This window comes from Arachis ipaensis, chromosome B7 (assembly GCF_059453495.1).
Source record: "Arachis ipaensis isolate K30076 ecotype BB chromosome B7, ASM5945349v1, whole genome shotgun sequence".
Taxonomy (NCBI): domain Eukaryota; kingdom Viridiplantae; phylum Streptophyta; class Magnoliopsida; order Fabales; family Fabaceae; genus Arachis; species Arachis ipaensis.
Window position 1 is genome coordinate 749,619 of NC_142442.1, and position 20,995 is coordinate 770,613.

The 20,995-nt window shown below is 32.8% G+C and overlaps 4 protein-coding genes across 8 annotated transcripts; 2 read left to right on the forward strand and 2 right to left on the reverse strand.

Annotated features, from left to right (window-relative positions):
* Nucleotides 1–6,479: 6,479 nt before the first annotated feature.
* Nucleotides 6,480–10,630, forward strand: EMB3111 (Tetratricopeptide repeat (TPR)-like superfamily protein). 4 transcript variants are annotated; one of them, XR_015892366.1, is made up of 3 exons: nucleotides 6,480–7,307; nucleotides 7,478–8,912; nucleotides 10,096–10,630. XR_015892366.1 is itself a non-coding variant. In XM_021106831.2 (3 exons), exons 1-3 carry the CDS (start codon nucleotides 6,572–6,574, stop codon nucleotides 8,467–8,469), a joined length of 1,593 nt encoding a protein of 530 aa, XP_020962490.1. In that variant the 5' UTR covers nucleotides 6,486–6,571; the 3' UTR covers nucleotides 8,470–8,617. The 4 variants fall into 4 exon arrangements, 2 of the variants coding, with proteins under 2 accessions (XP_088350335.1, XP_020962490.1); XR_015892367.1 differs by having other exon boundaries at nucleotides 10,120–10,630; XM_021106831.2 differs by lacking the exon at nucleotides 10,096–10,630 and having other exon boundaries at nucleotides 6,486–7,307; nucleotides 7,478–7,905; nucleotides 8,041–8,617.
* On the reverse strand, nucleotides 10,055–10,528 carry LOC107609701 (glucan endo-1,3-beta-glucosidase 4-like). The gene is made up of 2 exons (XM_021106708.2): nucleotides 10,457–10,528; nucleotides 10,055–10,347 (listed from the first exon to the last, which is right to left on the reverse strand). The coding sequence occupies exons 1-2, from the start codon at nucleotides 10,521–10,523 to the stop codon at nucleotides 10,082–10,084; spliced, it is 333 nt and encodes a 110-aa protein (XP_020962367.1). The 5' UTR covers nucleotides 10,524–10,528; the 3' UTR covers nucleotides 10,055–10,081.
* Nucleotides 10,631–12,979: 2,349 nt separating the features above from the next.
* LOC107608600 (uncharacterized) lies at nucleotides 12,980–16,845 on the forward strand. Of its 2 annotated transcripts, XM_016310350.3 has the most exons (3): nucleotides 12,980–13,166; nucleotides 13,442–15,112; nucleotides 16,317–16,845. In XM_016310350.3, exon 2 carries the CDS (start codon nucleotides 13,461–13,463, stop codon nucleotides 15,108–15,110), a length of 1,650 nt encoding a protein of 549 aa, XP_016165836.1. In that variant the 5' UTR covers nucleotides 12,980–13,166; nucleotides 13,442–13,460; the 3' UTR covers nucleotides 15,111–15,112; nucleotides 16,317–16,845. The 2 variants fall into 2 exon arrangements, with proteins under 2 accessions (XP_016165836.1, XP_088348888.1); XM_088492762.1 differs by lacking the exon at nucleotides 12,980–13,166 and having other exon boundaries at nucleotides 13,195–15,112.
* Nucleotides 15,662–16,724, reverse strand: LOC107608602 (glucan endo-1,3-beta-glucosidase 4). Its single transcript, XM_016310353.3, has 3 exons — nucleotides 16,658–16,724; nucleotides 16,290–16,553; nucleotides 15,662–15,822 (listed from the first exon to the last, which is right to left on the reverse strand). Exons 1-3 carry the CDS (start codon nucleotides 16,722–16,724, stop codon nucleotides 15,788–15,790), a joined length of 366 nt encoding a protein of 121 aa, XP_016165839.1. The 3' UTR covers nucleotides 15,662–15,787.
* Nucleotides 16,846–20,995: the final 4,150 nt, after the last annotated feature.

A 20,995-nucleotide genomic window follows, 5' to 3' on the forward strand; every position in this document is an offset into this window, starting at 1 on the left:
ATTTTTAAAAAAACTTTAGTGAAGATGACCTCCATGATTAAATATTGCTTCTATGACTATAATTATTTTAAGCTTTTAATTTACATCTAAGATCCACCCAGGCCACTTGGACCGGAAAAAAAAAAATAGAACCGAGTTGAAAAGGACCTAATATAAACTAGCTACTTTATTATCATCGTTGATTAATTCAATTTATGGACTCCGATTGAATTTCAACTTGAATATTATGGGTTTTTTCAACTTTTAAATGGAGACTCATGCTTCTAAGTTATAATACAGTTGAAAGAGTCAAAGGTATAACATTACCACCGTGTTAACCTTTTTCCAATTATTGCACTTCATGTATGTGTATATTAATAAAGTGACTTAATCTAATGCAAAGATATTAACCCTGCCTCAATTGAAGTTTTAACTTCAACTTAATTAAATATCCTTTTCAACCTATTTAACTCATCCCATTATATCTTATAATAAGTTTATTTTTAGTAAAAAATTTTAAATATTTTTATTTAACAAATATAAAATAAATGTATTAAAAATTTAATTTTTTTTTTATATTTTTAACAAAAATTTTAATTTATAAATTTGATATGTATCTTTAAAACACAAAACAGATAATTTTTTTTTTTTTTTGAATTGTGATATATGCATAACTTTATGTACATGATATATTTTTTAATTAAGAAATTAATTTTTTTTTAAATTAATATTTTTTGTAAGGTTTAATTACTCTATTAGCCCTTATAATTTCGTGAAATTTTCAATTAGGTCCCTATACTTTTTTTCTTTTTAATTGGGTCCCTGCACCAAAGTTTTTTTTTCAATTAAGTCCCTCTTAGTAATAATTAGCTTAATTTTATAGAGACCCAATTAAAAAAATAAAATTGGTACAGAGACCTAAATAAAAGGAAAAAAAAGTGTAGATACCCAATTAAAAAAAAAATTAGTGCAAGAACTCAATTAAAAGAAAAAAAGTATAGAGACCTAATTGAAAATTTTGCAAAACTATAGAAACTAGTAGAGTAATTAAACTTTTTTTGTAATTGCTTTTATTAGTAAAATAAAAGGATGTACCACTCTAAGCATAGAAAGCAAAGATGATGAGAGATTCTATATGCACAAATAGAGAGATCTGAATTATGAGGGGATATATGTCCTTTCATAACTATTGAACCGTGCTAAAGGAAGAGACAAATTAAGTTGATGAGAAACCGACCAAATGATTCAATTCAATGGACATAGTTGAGTTCTTTACTTCTTTTTCATTAGGCACGTCACCTATTTGTTACACCATTCACCCTCCAAATTCATTAAATTTCTCCACGTAGCACTTCTCTATAAATTGACTAATCCAATCTTCAATTTTAATTAACTAGGTTAATTAATTTCTTCTATCACTTGAGTTGTTGTGCTAATTTATAAGCTGGAAGCTAATTTATGAATTTAGGTGAAAACTCAGATGAAGTTGACTTCACGTGAAGTTGATACCTAAGAGTTGTTAGATGAAAATTTAGTCAAATCAGTCAAATTATCTAACGACTTTCAGGTATCAACTTCACGTAAAGTCGATTGCACCTAAGTTTCTACCATGAATTTATTGTATTGATGGGAGATTAATTTTTTTAAGCTATATAAAATTGGAAAAAAGGCATAATTTCCAAAAGAATGACCTAGCTAGTGCTTTACTTATTATAATATTGATTAACCCTTTATGAAGTTCAATTCCCTATATATTTGTAACCTTAGCTTAATGATTAACCTAATTGCATAATAATCAAGATTAGAGGAGTTCTAATATTCTTGATTGAAGAGTAGCAAAAGCCAAAAAGGTTGTCCCTCCTTGCATGCCTTCTAGCTATTGTAGTACTTTTGGGTGCAAAGACTGCAAACTCTTTGTAAACCAAATTGCATGCCTTATAGAGTGAATATGTAGGCCTTCCCTCATACACCTTTGTCTCTCCTCAATTTCCAACATTATTATATTCCAGAAAATAAACAAATCATATTTATGCAGACTTACCCATTTATAAGTACATACAAGAATATTAGATTTATCATCATTCTGTTTCTTAATTAGTAGATAGGTTTACTAAGAAATAATATCAAATATCTTTGAAGGAAAGAAAATAAATTTGTCTACCATATATATTTAAATGTGATTATTCATATATATATATATATATATATTGAGTAAACACTTAACCTGGTCTCTGTCCATATCAAATTAGGACAACACGATCCCTCACAAAAAAAGTAACCCACGCCGATCCCTATCTATGCATAAAATAACTCATCGCGCCCCCTCTCATGTATTCCCGTCCATGGACAGGGACCGGTGTGGGTTACTTTTTTGTGAGGAATCGCGTTGTCCTAATTTAAAATGGACAGGGACCGGATTGGGTGTTTACTAAAAAAAAATTTAATATTATAAAAAAAATTATATAAAGACTAGTTGACTAATTTTTAAAATTTTACTACAGTTGATATTTTAGAAATTATTTTTAGTAAGTATAGAAATAAAAGTGGTGTTTTGTCTAATATTGATATTTGATAATTGGATACGCAAGGGATGTTACTACAACATCGTCAAAGATTCGTCCAAGCATGACACACATATAGTGTTCAACACTTATTTTGTGTTTTAGTTATGACTTATGATCCACCTTATATATTAGCCCTGTTCCACTTACAGCAATATCCAAATTTTTTCAATAAAAGGTCAATTTTCAACAAAAATATCCAAATTTTTTTTTATAGAAAAAAATTAAGCCATGATATTTTTTCATTTTTAAATTAATTCTTATTCAATTTATTAAAATTAATATATTAGAAAAAATTAACCTAAACATATTAATTTTTCAATAAATTCAAAAAGTTAAAAGATTTTAATAATGTAGATATAGAACTTATTTTATACAATTATATTAACTTAACACAAAAAATTAATCACCATATCAAAATAAGTTTAATATTCATAAAAAAATACTTTTTTTGTTATGAAAAAATTAATTTTTTTATTATTGACAAATTTATTATTCTCTTATATCAGATTTTGTTTTCTTTGGAAAGTATAGAACCTAACTTTGCTTCGTGGCTGTTCGCCAGTGAAAAAATAAAGAAGTTAATAGGAAATTTCGAATATAACTAGTTCATTACTAAGGGTATAATAGATATTTTACCAATTCTTTTTACCAACATCTTTTCACATAGCCAACGTGAAACATCTTATGACCAAGGTAATATTCACTAATTTTATTGTGTATTATCAATTTTTTTACTTATGTGTCATTCTTTTCCGTCAATCTTCTCTTATCTTTTATATCTTTAACACTTATGTTGCATTATTTGTATTTATTACACAATGTGTCAATATAACAAATGATTCAATATTTTAATACATATTTTTTTCCATGTTATATCAATTATGACATGCGAACACTTTTACTGATTTAGTATATCGGATGAATATCGAGCAGTATTATATTTAAAATATATTCAACATATATAAGTGTCATATTTTTAACTAATTATATCTTAATAAAAAATAAAAAATTTGTAATATTTTTTGACACTACTAATTTTAATATTTTTTTAGTAAACATCCAACCCGGTCCCTGTCCATTTTAAATTAGGACAACGCGATCCCTCACCAAAAAAGTAACCCACGCCGGTCCCTGTCCATGGACGGGAATACATGGGAGGGAGCGCGATGAGTTATTTTATACATAAACAAGGACTGACGTGTGTTACTTTTTTTGTAAGAGATCGCGTTGTCCTAATTTAATATGGACAGGGACCGAGTTGAGTGTTTACTCTTATATATTGTGTATTGGTACAATTGAAAAAATTTCCTTTGTATATTTCATGGTTATGCATGGTTCAATTGCATCTATTCTAACATATGTTACCAAGTCCTAGGAGCTGAAGAGCATATTACAAAACCAAAAAAAGCCATGATGACAAGTTTGACTTTTGTATCCAAATTTTTCATGTCACCACACCGCCCATGTTAGGGCTTTAGGGTAAGATAGATAGCACAATGTTGTGTCTTTTTAATCTGCGAGAACAAGAATTTGTCCTTATTCCTATCAATTACCAAAGTTTCAGACTTTGTAAAATGAAGGGTTTCATCATGTTGTGCTGCCATGCATTTAGGGTAACATATGGGACCCTCTTAGCACATGTGCCCCATCTTTAATTTTGTTTGTTTTTGGAACAAATTCTTTGCTCAACATTTTAGGGTATGTATTCATTTGTTGATAACGCGGTAATATGCAAATTGGGAACTGTGACAATGAGTTTACATCTCTTCAGGTTTCATATCTGATTTAAGGATAACATTGTTTGCCTTTTTTCAATTTCCATACATATCATGCCAATCCGTATTTGTCTAATTGATGTCTATAGTTTTTTATTTTGGAGTAACTTAGAGAAAGACGTTTCTTTTTTTAAAGGTATTTTTAAATAATTAAAATTTAATATATATAATTTATTAAATTATGTTATTTTTATTAAAATTAGATCAGATAAATTGATTTGGCCAAAAAATCGATAAATTATATCTTAAATCGATCTAAATTAATATTTTTTTATAAAAAATACTTACAATATTCCTATTATAAAGAATGACTAAAATATTTTTATTATATATATATATATATATATATATATATTTATTGAGAACCCTAAATTTTAATCTTTTTCTTTTTTTTTTCTTTTTTCTGTGTCGTTATAGGGTTAGAATTTAGGATTTTTAAAATTAAATAATATATATAATAAGAGTCATTTTCTATAAAAAAATATTAATTTAGATCGATTTAAAGTTTGGTTTACCGATTTTTTGGCCAAATTAATTTGTCTCATCTAATTTTGACAAAAATAATATAATCTAATCGATTATATATATTAAATTTTAATTAATAAAAAAATACCTTTAAAAAAAAGACATTTTAAACATTTTTATTGAAGTGGTCTCTTTTTTATTTTATTTTATTTTTTAATAAGTTATAATTGCAAGTTGATGATGCATGCGGTTACACATGTGCATGCAATTCTTTAATAAGATAAAAAATTGTGATCAAACAAGCTTTTTGGGGGATATATTATATATATAGTTTTTGCATGTGACATATTGTTTACACATACATTAGCTATGTAATGCTATGCTTCATTATTATTTTTTTCAAAATTGGAACCATGTATATATGCTTAAAACTTTGGTTGATAATAACCATTTTCTACGGAAAAGAATAAATTTAGAATATGATACTATTTCATTACCAATTTTATAGTTATTCACTTATTTGGGCCAACAGTTAACTCTCTTCTTAAACGTAATAATACAAAATTATTTTAACTTGTAAGCCAAGCTGTGTTTATAGTCTATGTCCCATATTTTATGCTCATCAATGTTCAAAGGTATACGCTTGACCTAAAAGAAATTATGATCTCTTACAAATGTGGGTAGAGTTATTTTCAAAGATGAAATAATAATAATAATCTTATATTATATTCCATATATAGAATATGAAAAAATTAACCAACTTGGGTTTGTCGAGTGGTCAGCTCACTCGTCCGCTTAAGCAAGTGTTGGAGATTCGAATCCCACCTTATACATGCAGCAACTCATTAGTCAGTGACAGACCCTTAAATGGAGTTCTGATCCGCAACAGATTAGTCCTTAACTTGTCGGGCTTGGGGATACCGTGAACAAAAAAAAAAAAAGAATATGAAAAAATTCAAAAAATATATAATTTTTCTTTGTTCTCCTGAGGTTCTAGACTAGAATTAATAATTCCTCAATCAAGAGACAATATATGTGGTTAGAAATAGAATAACTCCTCAATTAATGTAGACTTTTGGTTGTATATGATGTCTTAATCAGAATGTTGGGTTCATTAGTCAATTGGTTTGACTTTGATGGAAATATTCAGTTAGTTGTAATTTCTAAATTATAAACAGTGAGTATGTAGAATACTTGGCCAACGAAATTATGTACTAGTTGACTCAACTTATAGCTTGCAAAGCCTTCTCAACTTTAATTCCTTCCTAAACTATTGGAGAAACCAATGGAAGTCAAGTAAGAAAATCAAAACAAGAATGCTAACGTTGTATCAAGCTTATAATTACTACCTTTTGAGGTTAAAAAAAGGGGTTAAGTCATGTAAAAAAATGGAATTCAAATTCAAATTCAGATCACTATTCACATAAAAGTTGTCTTTATATAAAAATAATAATTAAAAATTATTAAATAAAAATTTAATCAAATATATTAAATTATTTAGCAATTTTTAATTTTCATCTTTTCATAAAACAACTTCTCATGAGTAGTAACCTTTTTTTTTTTTTGTCAGATCATGAGTAGTAAGCTTCACTTCTAATAATTTACCCTTTTTTTGGGCTTGACCTTCTTTCCGTTTTTTGGTTAACAACTGGGCCTAGGCCCAAATATAGTGAATATTTTCGAAGCCCACTGGGCCACCCTCTGCCTGGCTTCCTTTGTCTTGCTAGGCGTGGATGTGAGCACCGCCGGAAGAGCTGCCGTCGTTGGTCTGTTCCTCATCCACCGGAGATGCTATCAATGCTCAGAACATGGAATCTCCATGGATTTCTCATCAGAAAGTTCGCTCCTTCCGCAAATTATATTTATATGCACTCTCTTCACCAGCTTCAACAAAACAAGAAGGAGAAGAAGAAGAACAAGAACACGAACAAGAAGGAAGAAGATTCTCACTGTGATCCCAAAGAGTACATGAGAAACGTCATTGGAAACATATACAAGACTCTAAAGTATTCAACTTGGGATTCAGCTCAGAAAGAGCTCGAGAACCTTCCATTGCCATGGGACTCTTACACTGTAAACCAAGTCCTAAAATCCCACCCTCCAATGGAGAAAGCATGGTTGTTCTTCAACTGGGCTTCCAAACTCACAGGCTTCAAGCATGATCAGTACACTTACACCACCATGATTGATATCTTTGGAGAAGCTGGTAGAATCTCTTCCATGAAGCACGTTTTCAAGCAAATGCAAGACAATGATGTTAACATTGATTCTATTACCTACACTTGCATGATGCATTGGCTTTCGAATTCTGGGGACATTGATGCAGCCATGGAGTTGTGGAAGGAGATGAAGTCGAAGGATTGTTGTTACCCTACTGTTGTTTCTTACACTGCTTATATCAAGATTCTATTTGATCATGGTAGGGTTAAGGAGGCTACTTGTGTTTACAAGGAGATGATTGAATCTGGTTGTGCTCCTAATTGCTACACTTATACCATTCTAATGGAGTACCTTGTTGGCTCTGGTTAGTGTTTCTTTCTTGCCTTCCATGTGTTTGTTATGTTGCCTAAGAGGGTATTCAAAGTTCAGAGCGTTTCTCTTTTGCTTAGTTCAATTCAATTGCTCTCAGAAATTTGTTATTGCCTTCTGTTTTGTCAGTAATGGTTATTATTTTTTTGTGTGTTTGTATTTTAGGAAAATGCAAAGATGCCCTTGAAATATTTGAAAAGATGCAGGAGGCTGGGGTGCAACCTGACAAAGCTGCATGCAATATTTTGATTGAGAGGTGTGCTAAAATTGGAGGGATTATGTTCATGACCCATATCCTGCGGTATATGAAAGAAAACCGCCTTGTTCTTCGTTACCCTGTTTTTGTCGAAGCATTGAAAGCTTTTAAAGTTGCTGGGGAAAGTGATGCGCTCATAAGGCAAGTCAATCCTCAATTTTATATTGATTCTGGCACCATTAGAAAGGATAATGACTGTTTCACAGTTGATGTAGATAAAGAGCTTCTATTTGTTCTCTTGAGAAAGAGAAATCTGGTTGCTATTGATCATTTACTTGCTGGAATGATGGATAAGAAAATACCTTTAGATCATAAGGGTATCTCATCCATTATAGAGGTAAATTGTTCCCATTCCAGACCTGAAGGTGCTTTGTTAGCATTCACGTATAGCGTAAAAATGGGCATATACATGGAGAGACAAGGATATCTTTCCTTGATAGGCTTGTTGATCAGATCAAATATGTTTTCGCAGCTAGTCGAAACCGTTGAGGAAATGTCTAGAGCCGGTCATTCTCTTGGAATCTACCTGGCTTCAATTTTGATCTATAGGCTTGGTTGCGCTAAGAAGCCTGCTTATGCTGTGACGATTTTCAACTTGTTACCTGATAACCATAAGTGCACTGCTACCTATACTGCTTTAATTAGCGCTTATTTCGCCTCTAGAAGAGTTAACAAGGCACTTGATATACACAAAAGTATGTGCGCAAAAGGGTTTCTGACTGCTTTAGGAACTTACAATGTACTGGTTGCTGGTTTGGAAAGAAACGGTAGAAATTCTGAAGCAGAATTTTATAGAAAAGCTAAGAAGAAGTGCCTTCATACTAATGCTGGTTCTGAGGAAAGGGTTTGCATAGAGGAAAAGATATGCAACCTTCTGTTTGCTGTGGATCTAGTTCATTAGAGATGCCAACCTTCCGATATATTCACTTACAATTCCTTGCTGGATGCTTTGTTCAGTATGAAACAACATGACAAGGCACTTATGTTATTCAATCAAATGAAAGAGAGTGGCATTGATCCAAATATACATACATACAGCATAATTATAGATGGCTTGTGCAAAAGTGGAAGACTTAAAAATGCAAAAGAGATATTTGAAGATCTTTCCATTAAAGGCTATCGTCCAGATGTGAAGACATACACCATTATGATCAATGGGCTTTGCAAAGAGGGCCTGCTTCATGAAGCATTGGCTTTCTTGTCGAAAATGGAAGACAATGGTTGCTTACCGGATGCTGTGACTTATGAAATAATCATTGGTGCTCTGTTTGAAAAAGGTGAAAATGATAACGCGGAGAAACTTCTTCGTGAAATGATATCTAGAGGCCTATTGCAAGGATAAAAGTAAGTGAGATTCTTCTTGCCAGACATCACAAAATGTCGTTTGTATCTCTTTCTTTTTAACTTGTGTTTTGTTACCATCTTCCCGATCATCTTTCCATTTAATATTAATGCTTTTAAATATTCACATGATTGTGATTCTTTATTCTGATTTACCCGCACCTAAGTGTTTTCTTTGCCGTTGCTTGTTTTAGGGCATTTTCGGTGACTAGATGGCTGTTATATGTGGCTTGTCGGATCTATCATTGTTTCCTTTTTTGTTTTTGTAATTATACATGTGCATTGATGTTAATTTATTCCTAAGCTGAAATGGTTCTGATTTTCATCATTCAAAGGGAATCCTTGTTAGTTGTGAAGCTTCCCTGCACACTTATTGTCTTTCAATCTTTTCATTTCCCCCATATTTAAAGTAAATTCCCATGCAGCAGCATACTGGCTATGAAATCTCAAATGATTTTGCAGCATATCATTTAGCTCTTTGATATTGGACACTAATCTGCATAAGATTTAATAACTTTCTCAGTCTTAGACTGAGATTAAACTCAATTAATTAAGAATAGAGTCAAGAGCACAATGCTTGATGGGGATTACAATTTACACAGCCTCAATAAAAAGAAAGGAAAAAATAAAATCTAAGCTGTAGATTCTGCTGCAGCTATTTTTGAGTCTTCAGTGACAGTTCCAATATTTAGGGAATGAAGTCAAAGTGGCAAGAACCATGACCTGCAATCAAACGATATATATTTATCATCTACACAAATTTCTCAATAGAAGGACTCGTTATACTTTGTTCTGAAATAGTAGTTTATTCGAACAAAGTGGTACATGAAAAAACCAATATATCCAGAGACAAATTGTCTCGTGATTCATCAGTTATTTTAATATACCATTTTAATTAACAATGGAGGGAGTAACAGTTACTAGCTTGGATTGATTCCTTGACTTGTTTGCCAAGTTAATTTGCCTTTTCCTCCTTTTGATGGCATACATGTTATATATAACTAAGCATTTAGTCAATTTTAATATTCCTAAACTTTTTACAATGTCACATGGCCTTCTATTCTTCTAGATCTGCTTTTGCACTCTGTGCCAATGTGAACATGCATATGTTCTACTTAAAAAGCATTATTATAATATTGTATAATGTATATGTTATCTAGAATCAGTTTAATTTAGAACTTTCTAGGATCTGCTTCTGTTGTAATGGCAGCACCTCTGAAGAAACAAGAACCACCTCTGTGCTTGAACTTCTGAAAATAGCTGTTGAAGGCATAGGAAGCATGGTCTTTCAAAGTGTTTGGATAATAGCATGGTTGGTTCACTTGGATTTTGCTACAATCTGCACCTCCACTTCCACAAGCCCAATTCAGCGCTGCCTGCAACTCATCGTCGCTGCTTTGCGGATCAGCTATGCACCATTGCTCATATTCAGCAAACACTGCATCATGTGATCATAATATAATGCAATTAGGTAAAAAAAATGAACATTTGTACACAAATATTGGTGGATGTTTTAACAACACATGAACACTTATGTATATGATTACCCCTTTTTGGTGCAATCATGGATAGGAAAAGAATCAGAACCATTAACTTGGCCATTAATGTTTCCATTTTGGAGGAGAAGAACCCTGAATAGTGAATAGGATAGCCAAGAAACTAGAAATTTAGTTGCATATATATTATATAATGAAGTTAATGGAAAATGGAAGTTATGGTCATGTGTTGTGTGCTTCTAACGGCTAAGAAGGAATGTTCATATTCCATTTCAAGTGGACACTCTGCACCAAGCAGGATCAGATTTTATGTGGGCCTCACCATCAGGGTGTGAAAATGTGATGAAAAATTACATGAAAAGGATCATGTGGTCAAATTATCAGTGACAAATTATGCTGCTTACACAGGTCACATTCAGATTTAGAAATAATTTGCCACAAAAATAATTAAAAGATGTTAAGCTAAGAATCAAACTTCTAGAAACAATTTTTGTAAAATTAAGTGCTTATTGTTTCCCTAAAATAATATATTCCCAAACATGCTATAGCCATGTGCTTCATCAATAGGCAAAGAAAGCGTTATTATATTCTTAGCTCTTCCTAATGTCAATGCTCTTCCAACTCAACAAGGATTTACTAATATTAAAAGCAATTTTGTAAATGTTACATGTTCTAAAACAATTATTCATATTCTGGTCCAACGGGCCAGGTCTAAAAAACAGCAAAAGGTTCACCAGAAAAGGTGGACCTTATTATAAACCCGACCTTTTTAAAGAGGTTGGACATCAATAAGAGTCCAGCCTTACTTGATTAGTTGATTTAACAAATAACTGATTGGAAAAATCTCTTCTACTACCTCTACCTCTACCTCATCTAGAAGGTGGATCCCAACAAATTTTCAGGATAAAAGGAACGCTAATCCATCAAAAAAGATGGAACTACTCCAACAAAGGCGGTCATCAAACTCTACTATAAATACGTTAATCTTGCTAACTTAAGTATCGGAGTCTCTTGCAGGTATCACCCCCACCTTTTCACGAGGAATTCGGACATGCAGCACCTCGTCACCGACAAGTAGGACACTGCCTCTCAAAGGGACTTGAACCTCATGTTCAGGCCCAAATCCACGTTTCAAGTAACCCTCGAAACGACAATGTTTGTAGAAAATAATAACTGTAAACGAGCAACAATGAGATCATGAGCAAATAAATGGAGTTGTTAACTTGTTCTACAACTAGTCTTCTTTTCTTTATTACTTTTCCTGAGAGACCATAGTTATTTTGGGAGCAACACCCATCCGGTTGCCGAACATTTTTCTATTTATTCCTTTTTTGTAGTGTTTTTTTTTTCTTTTTTATAAATTTACATGAGTTTTTTTCGCTTAGGTTGTTGAACAAACAATAAGTTATCTGAGAATAAATAAACAGGGCCACTTTACAACATAACCAGATCAACCAAACTACAAGTATATATATACATCATCAATAACCAAAATATATGGGGCAGTCTCTCATGTTGGAAGCATACCTGTTTCAAAAAGCCTCTACATTATTGGTATGCATGATTTGATTTGTGATTTGTTTTATTGACTAGTATACTTCTTCAGTCTAAAAGATCAGTGATGATACCGTTATCTAGGGGTGTAAGTTACCGAACCAAACCTAAATTTACCGCAAAACTGAACCGAAATTACAACAACCGAATAAAAACCGAAAAAAATCGGTTTTTTCCGAAATAAACCGATCGATTCGGTTCGGTTTTCGATTGGCTCGACAGAAACCGAACCGAACCGCATAAGTGGTTTAGTAATACATTGAAATGGAAATTTTAGACTTAACAAATGTGTTTGTTTTATGTTTAGTTGTTGGAATGAGTTGAAATTGTGTTGAATTTAAATGTAATATAATATTGTTTCAGTTTATTGATTGTTTTGAACATCATTTTACTAAGATTAATTTTCTATTAGTTAGGATTTAAAAAACCGAAAAAACCGACCGAATCAAACTGCTTTTGATTCGGTTCGGTTCGGTTCGATTCGGTTGTTGCGCAAACAACAAACTAATTGATTAGTATTATGTGAAAACCGAACAGATCGGTTCGATTGGTTTTTGGTCTAAAACCGAACCAAACCGAACCGATAACACCCCTACCGTTATCCCAAATGGCATGATTTTTCCGTGGAAGCTAATATTATGTCATAAAATGCATATTGTTGAAGTTCTTTTTAACTTCAACAATGAAATGGCTTTTGTTGGTTTGCAAGCGATCCTAATATTTTGGCCATTTACTTATGCAAGTACCATATATATTTATTATAGCTGATGATTGTTTTCAGCAACTAAATCTCTGCTGAGAAGCTTTTTGGAAGTATGTTGTGTTGCTATGTGCTAAATTTACATTATGTCATCTTGAGGTCATTGTTAACATGTCCTTTTTCTTTCTTATTTTTAATTGCTCTTTTCTTTTGTAAATGAATATTACTTGGTTATTTTCTTGTGTTCTCTAGACGGTCTATTTAGGTTCTAGTGTTCCTACTTTGAAAGAGCTCTCCAGTCTAAAATCAAATGGTGTATTTAAATAGCAACACTTCACTCAAACCCAAATCCCAAATACAATATAATACACACTATCCTCATAAGTCACAAATGAGGAAGAGAAACTTAAACAAACTTAATATTCTCATAATTGAATGTGTTGAATCAGAGAGCAAAATGATTTGCTTCTGCTGGATTGGTGTCTTAAGGTATCTTACTACCTTGTGGTAAGATCTCAAATTCCTAATTTTTATCTTACAATTTTGATCTTATAGACATCTCTATTAAATTTCATGCTATTTAAAAATCATTTGAATTGATATATTTGAAAATTAACTTGAAACTTGAAATAAACAAACGAAAATGGACCATAGTAGGGTTGTAATGACTAATGAGGTATTGATTTATGCTAGTGAGCAAGCTTATTAAAAGTATAATACCCTCAAAATAAACGAATAAAAATCTAGACATCATAACGAAGTACCAAATTTCTCTTATTCAGAATTCAGAAGGAATCAACAATGTTGTATGCAACAAGGTTTAGGGTTTCTGTTCGTCAAATCCCTAATTTTGTTCCACTCTCCACTCTCCCTCCTTCCTGGACAAGCCTTCACTTTCATTCTGAGCCTCCATCCCTTGCTGAAGTTGACGATGCTGTTGATTCCTTTACTCGCATGCTCTCTATGCGTCGTACTCCTCCCATCTTCCAGTTTAACAGGATTTTGGGATCCCTTGCCAAGACGAAGCATTTCCACGCCGCCGTTTCCCTTTTTCAGCAATTGCAAGCCAGGGGAATCGCTCCCAACTTATTTACTTTGAACATCTTAATCAATTGTTGTTGCGGCATGGGTCGTATGACGCTTGCTTTCTCTGTATTGGCCAAGATTTTCAGGATGGGTTTTCAGTCTAATACCATAACGTTCACAACAATCCTGAAAGGCCTCTGTCTCTGTGGTAATGTTGAAAAAGCACTGCACTTCCATGACATAGTGCGGGCTCATGGATTTCAGTTTGATCAAGTCACCTATGGGACCTTGGTTAATGGACTCTGTAAGACCGGACACACAGCAGCTGCTATTCAAGTGTTGAAAAAGATCCCACAGTATGGGATTGTTCCTAATGTTGTCATGTACAGCGCAATTATTGATAGCCTCTGTAAGGATACACTTGTAAGTGAGGCTTTTCTTTTATACTCTGAAATGCTTGCTATGGGAATTTCTCCCGATGTTATCACTTACACTACTCTGATTTATGGATTGTGCCTTGTGGGTCAATTTAAGGAAGCCATTCATGTACTAAATCATATGATGCTCAAAAACATTACTCCAGGTGTTCGGACCTATAGTATTTTGATCGATGGGCTATGCAAGGAAGGAAAGATCAAAGATGCTAAGAACGTGTTGGCTGTGATGACAAAACATGGTGTGAAACCAAATGTGGTTACTTATAACAGCTTAATGGATGGGCATTGTTTGGTTAATCAAGTAAACAAGGCAAAATATGTATTCGACACAATGGCCCTAAGTAGTGTGTCTCCTGATGTTTGTAGTTACAATATCATGATTAATGGCTTGTGCAAAAGTAAAATGGTCAATGATGCATTGAATCTCCTTGAAGAGATGCGTTGCAAGAACTTGGTTCCCGACATGTTTACTTACAATACTCTAATTGATGGCTTGGGAAAATCAGGGAGAATCCTTTGTGCTGTGGAGCTTCTTGAAAAGATGCATGATAGAGGTCAACATGCTGATATATTCACTTACAATTCCTTGCTGGATGCTTTGTTCAGTATGAAACATGACAAGGCACTTATGTTATTCAATCAAATGAAAGAGAGTGGCATTGATCCAAATATATATACATACAACATACTTATAGATGGCTTGTGCAAAAGTGGAAGACTTGAAAATGCAAAAGAGATATTTCAAGATCTTTCCATTAAAGGCTATCGTCCAGATGTGAAGACATACACCATTATGATCAATGGGCTTTGCAAAGAGGGCCTGCTTCGTGAAGCATTGGCTCTCTTGTCGAAAATGGAAGACAATGGTTGCTTACCGAATGCTGTGACTTATGAAATAATCATTCGTGCTCTGTTTGAAAAAGGTGAAAATGATAACGGGGAGAAACTTCTTCGTGAAATGATATCTAGAAGCCTATTGCAAGGATAAAAGTAAGTGAGATTCTTCTTGTTAGACATCACAAAATGCCGTTTGTATCTCTTTCTTTTTAACTTGTGTTTTGTTACCATCTTTCCGATCATCTTTCCATTTCATATTAATGCTTCTAAATATTCACATGATTGTGATTCTTTATTCTGATTTACCCGCACCTAAGTGTTTTCTTTGCCGTTGCTTGTTTTACGGCATTTTCGGTGACTAGATGGCTGTTATATGTGGCTTGTCGGATCTATCATTGTTTGCTTTTGTGTTTTTGTAATTATATATGTGCATTGATGTTAATTTATTCCTAAGCTGAAATGGTTCTGATTTTCATCATTCAAAGGGAATCCTTGTTATTGTGAAGCTTCCTTGCACTCTTATTGTCTTTCAATCTTTTCATTTCCCCCATATTTAAAGTAAACTCCCATGCAGCAGCATACTGGCTATGAAATCTCAAATGTTATTTTGCAGCATATCATTAAGCTCTTTGAGATTAGACACTAATCTGCATAAGATTTAATAACTTTCTCAGTCTTAGACTGAGATTAAACTCAATAAATTAAAAATAGAGGCAAGAGCACAATGCTTGTTGGGATTACACAGCCTCAATAAAAAGAAAGGAAAAAATAAAATCTAAGCTGTAGATTCTACTGCACCTATTTTTGAGTCTTCAGTGACAGTTCCAATTAGGGAATGAAGTCAAAGTGGCAAGAACCATGACCTGCAATCAAAGGATATATATTATTGTGTTATCATCTACACAAATTTCTCAATAGAAGGACTCATTATACTTTGTTCTGAAATAGTAGTTTATTTGAACAAAATGGTACATGAAAAAACTGATATATCTAGAGACAAATTGTCTCATGATTCATCGGTTATTTTAATATACCACTTTAATTAACAATGGAGGGAGTAACAGTTAATAGCTTGGATTGATTCCTTGACTTGTTTGCCAAGTTAATTTGCCTTTTCCTCCTTTTGATGGCATACATGTTATATATAACTAAGCATTTAGTCAATTTTAATATTCCTAAACTTTTTACAATGTCACATGGCCTTCTATTCTTCTAGATCTGCTTTTGCACTCTGTGCCAATCTGAACATGCATATGTTCTACTTAATAAGCATTATTATAATATTTTATAATGTATATTTTGTCTAGAATCAGTTTAATTTAGAACTTACTAGGATCTGCTTCTGTTGTAATGGCAGCACCTCTGAAGAAACAAGAACCACCTCTGTGCTTGAACTTCTGAAAGTAGCTGTTGAAGGCATAGGAAGCATGGTCTTTCAAAGTGTTTGGATAATAGCATGGTTGGTTCACTTGGATTTTGCTACAATCTGCACCTCCACTTCCACAAGCCCAGTTCAGCGCTGCCTGCAACTCATCGTCGCTGCTTTGCGGATCAGCTATGCTGCCTATGCACCATTGCTCATATTCAGCAAACACTGCATCATGTGATCATAATATAATGCAATTAGGCGAAAAAATGAACATTTATATACAAACATTGGTGGATATTTTAACAACTCATGAGCACTTATGTATTTACCCCTTTTTGTTGCAATCATGGATAGGAAAAGAATCAGAACCATTAACTTGGCCATTAATGTTTCCATTTTGGAGGAGACACAGGCCTAGCTGATAAGAATTCTGAATAGTGAATAGGATAGCCAAGAAACTAGAAATTTAGTTGCATATATATTTTATAGTGAAGTTAATTGGAAATGGAAGTTATGGGCATGTGTTGTGTGCTTCTAACGGCTAAGAAGGAATGTTCATATTCCATTTCAAGTGGACACTCTGCACCAAGCAGGATCAGATTTTATGTGGGCCCCACCATAAGGGTGTGAAAATGTGATGAAAAATTACATGAAAAGGATCATGTGATCAAATTATCAGTGACAAATTATGCTGCTTACACAGGTCACATTCAGATTTAGAAATGATTTGCCACAAAAATAATTAAAAGATGTTAAGCTAAGAATCAAACTTCTAGAAACAATTTTTGTAAAATTAAGTTCTTATTGTTTCCCTCAAATAATATATTCCCAAACATGCTATAGCCATGTGCTTCATCAACATGCAAAGAAAGCGTTATTATATTCTTAGCTCTTCCTAATATGGATTTATTAATATAAAAGTAATTTTGTAGATGTTACATGTCCTAATACAATGTAGAAAAATAGTAGCTGTGTAAACGAGCAACAATGAGATCATGAGCAAATAATGGAGTTGTTAATTTGTTGTACAACTAGTTTTTTTTTCTTTATTACTTTTCCTGAGAGACCATAGTTATTTTGGGAGCAACATCCATCCGGTTGCCAAATATTTTTTTATTTATTCCCTTTTTGTAGTTTTTTTTTTAATAAATTTACATGAGATCTTTTTTCGGTTAGGTTGTTAAACAAACAATAAGTGATTTGTTTTATTGACTAGTATACTTCTTCAGTCTAAAAGATCAGTGATGATAGCGTTATCCCAAATGGCACAGAGTTCCTTTATCATGATTTTTCTGTGGAAGCTAATATTATGTCATCAAATGCATATTGTTGAAGTTCTTTTTAACTTTAACAATGAAATGGCTTTTGCAGGCTGGTTTGCAAGGGATCCTAATATTTTGGGCATATACTTATGCAAGTACCATATATATTTCAACGCAATCCGTAGCTGATGATTGTTTTCAGCAACTAAATGTCTGCTGAGAAGCTCTTTGGAAGTATGTTCTATTACTCCAATATTTTTCATCTTGAGGTCATTGTTAACATGTCCTTTTTCTTTCTGTATTTTTTAATTATTCTTTTCTTTTGTAAATGAATATTACTTAGTTATTTTTTTTTTGAAAGTAGAGCTCAACACATGAAGTGGAGCGTAGTCAACACGGAATAAAATAAAAAGCAAAACAGCAATCAAGCAGTAAATTATATCCCCATGTCATCTCCGGCATTGCCATCAACAACTAAAGGGGTTCGCACCTAGCCACTCCGTGTAACTCAGAGAGAACATGTTGATAATCTCCTCCACTCCTTTTCTTTTATTCTTAAACAGTCTTCTATTCCTTTCCAACCACAAATTCCAAATAATCGCGCAAAAGCTCACCATCCAAACCTTACATTCCGCCTTTCTATCTGAATTCTCAATCCAACTTAGGAAATGCTCCTTCAACGTACCCGAACAAGACCATGTTCTACCAACATATGATAACTATGAACACCAAACCTGCCAAGAGAAACTACAGCCTATAAACAAGTGGTGACCAGACTCAACACAGTTATTACATAATACACATAAAGTATCTTGTTGGTTAATAACCCCAAGCCGACTCAGTCTCTCATCCGTACTGATTCTGCCAGTCAAGGCAAACCAAACAAACACCTCCACTCTTGGTGGAACAAGTCCTTTCCAGATAGTACTAGTAAAGCTATAGCTTGTGATATCCTTCGGGGCCATTTCCGCCTGTATTACCTGCATAAATGAGTTAGTTAAAAAAACATCTTGTTTATCATATTTTCACACAACTCTATCCTGTCTGTCATATGCAAGTCTAACCAGCCTTAACGTATCAAGTAGCTGGTTCACTAGATCCAACTCCCATTGGAACAGTTGTCGTCTCCACTGGAAGTTCCATATCCACTCTAAACTATCCCAAAATCCACAATCTCCTATCACTGATTCTATTTGGTTTGAAACAGAGTAGAGTTTAGGAAAACGATCTTTCAATAAACCTCCAAGGAGCCAGACATCCTCCCAGAAGCGAGTAGCTCGTCCGTCTCCGACCTCCATAGATAACCCATTGATCATCTTCTGCCTTAGTATTTGATTTGTGAATTGTAACTGACAAATATCCCTCCACAGACCCCCCGCACAGGTAATTCTTGGGTGGACAAAGGCACAACTGGATTCAAATTATTACGGGAACAAACTACCTTCTTCCATAACGGACATTCCTCCTGCTTAGTTATTTTCTTGCGTTCTCTGGCGGACTATTTAGGTTCTAGTGTTCCTACTTTGAAAGAGCTCTCCAGTCTAAAAACAAATGGTGTACGTCCACCAACAAAGGCAACAACAATGAATTTTGCAATGAAATATGAAGAGGATAGAAGATAGGTGACACTTAAAAAGAGAGACAATTTGGACAACCACACTAGCCGAGTCAAATTTCCAATTGAGATACAAAGTGGTAAATAGCAACACTTCACTCAAACCCAAATCCCAAATACATTATAATACACACTATCCTCACAAGTCACAAATGAGGGAGAGAAATTTAAACAAACTTAATATTCTCACAATTGAATGTGTTGAATCAGAGAGCAAAGTGATTTGCTTCTGCTGGGATTTTGCATGGTTGTGTTTGGTGCTTTAAGAGTTATGGTTATGGGCTTAACAGCAACATAATCATTTCATCCCACTGGTGGCTAAATAAAAGCTACTTTGGGTGGATTGTGAGTAGCATTGCAAAAATACACACCCTTGTGATTATTTTCTCATCCACATTCTGCTGATTGTCTTTTCATGTCACAATACCATTAGGAATTTACCAAAAGTGTCCTGTTTCGGTGTCCTTGATAGCTCGGCATGGTAATGATTGCTTTCTACTGGACACACTCCAAAAGCAGGTTGATATTGCTGCCAAAAGTAAATCACCAAGAAATGTGGTCACCAAGGAAGAAGCTGCTGAAATTGCGAAAGAAAAGGTATTTCTGCAACTGTTAGATAAATTCTGCTTTAATTGTGCAACATGGCCTGCACATTTTGTGACATCTATAAATAATCCAAGAAACATGAAGGTTTTGAACCTACTCATTTCTTGTTATAGTATTCATACAACATCGCGTTAGCTAGTATTGTTCAAGTTCTACATGTACTACAAGTGATGTGAGATTGTGAGGTATAGTGCTCATGACTAAAGCTCAATATTTTGATTTTGGGAACATCTTTCAATCTATCTATCTATCTATTTATCTATTCTTAATATATACAAGTAAATGGATAAATTTACCCACATTATTTTTAAGACTTCTTTCTTATCGTACTAATGTCATGTCAACAATATCGTTTATTTAGCAAAACTTTAGAATTAACTACTCAATCTTTTTCAAATAAACTATTATTTCCAAATCAGCAAAACAAATAAAATAAAATATACAAGTAATAGAAATATATGTAAATTAGGGTACAAAATTCTTATATTTATTATATCTTATCGTTATAAATAATACAATAAATTTTTATAACCCCAATAATTAATTTTTTAATTTCTATAAATAACTCATTAAATGTAATAAACATCTATATTATAAATGTCATAATAATATTATTAATCATAATAAATTTTACGTTACAAATATTCAAATTCCATACTATCTAAACTACTTATATAGATCTCTTATCACTATTCTTTCAACTATCATCAAATTTACCACAAAAAATTTATTTTCGAACTACACAACATCTCAAACTTACTCAATAGAGCATTATTCTTTGGACAACATAACTAAACAAACAGACAATTTATCAAAGTTCGCATGATTAGTCTAGGAAAAACATTAACACCCACAAACAAAAAGGAGCTTTTTTTTCTTAGAAATGATTATATTAGATGAAAAGATACAAAAACAAACATATTTATTGTATTTTTAAATTGAATTTACAAAAAAAATACTTCAATTATTTTTGTTTTATATAATTTTTATATTATTTTATAATACTTTATATATAATTGTATTTTAATATCGTTAAAATTATATTTCTTTCAATATGCTATTTATTGTTTTTTTAATAACTTTAAAAAAAATTAATGTAATCAATTTTTTTAATTAATTATTAACTATGATTTACTAACACTGCATGGGAATACCTCTTCATGTAATTGTGAAGAAAAATATGA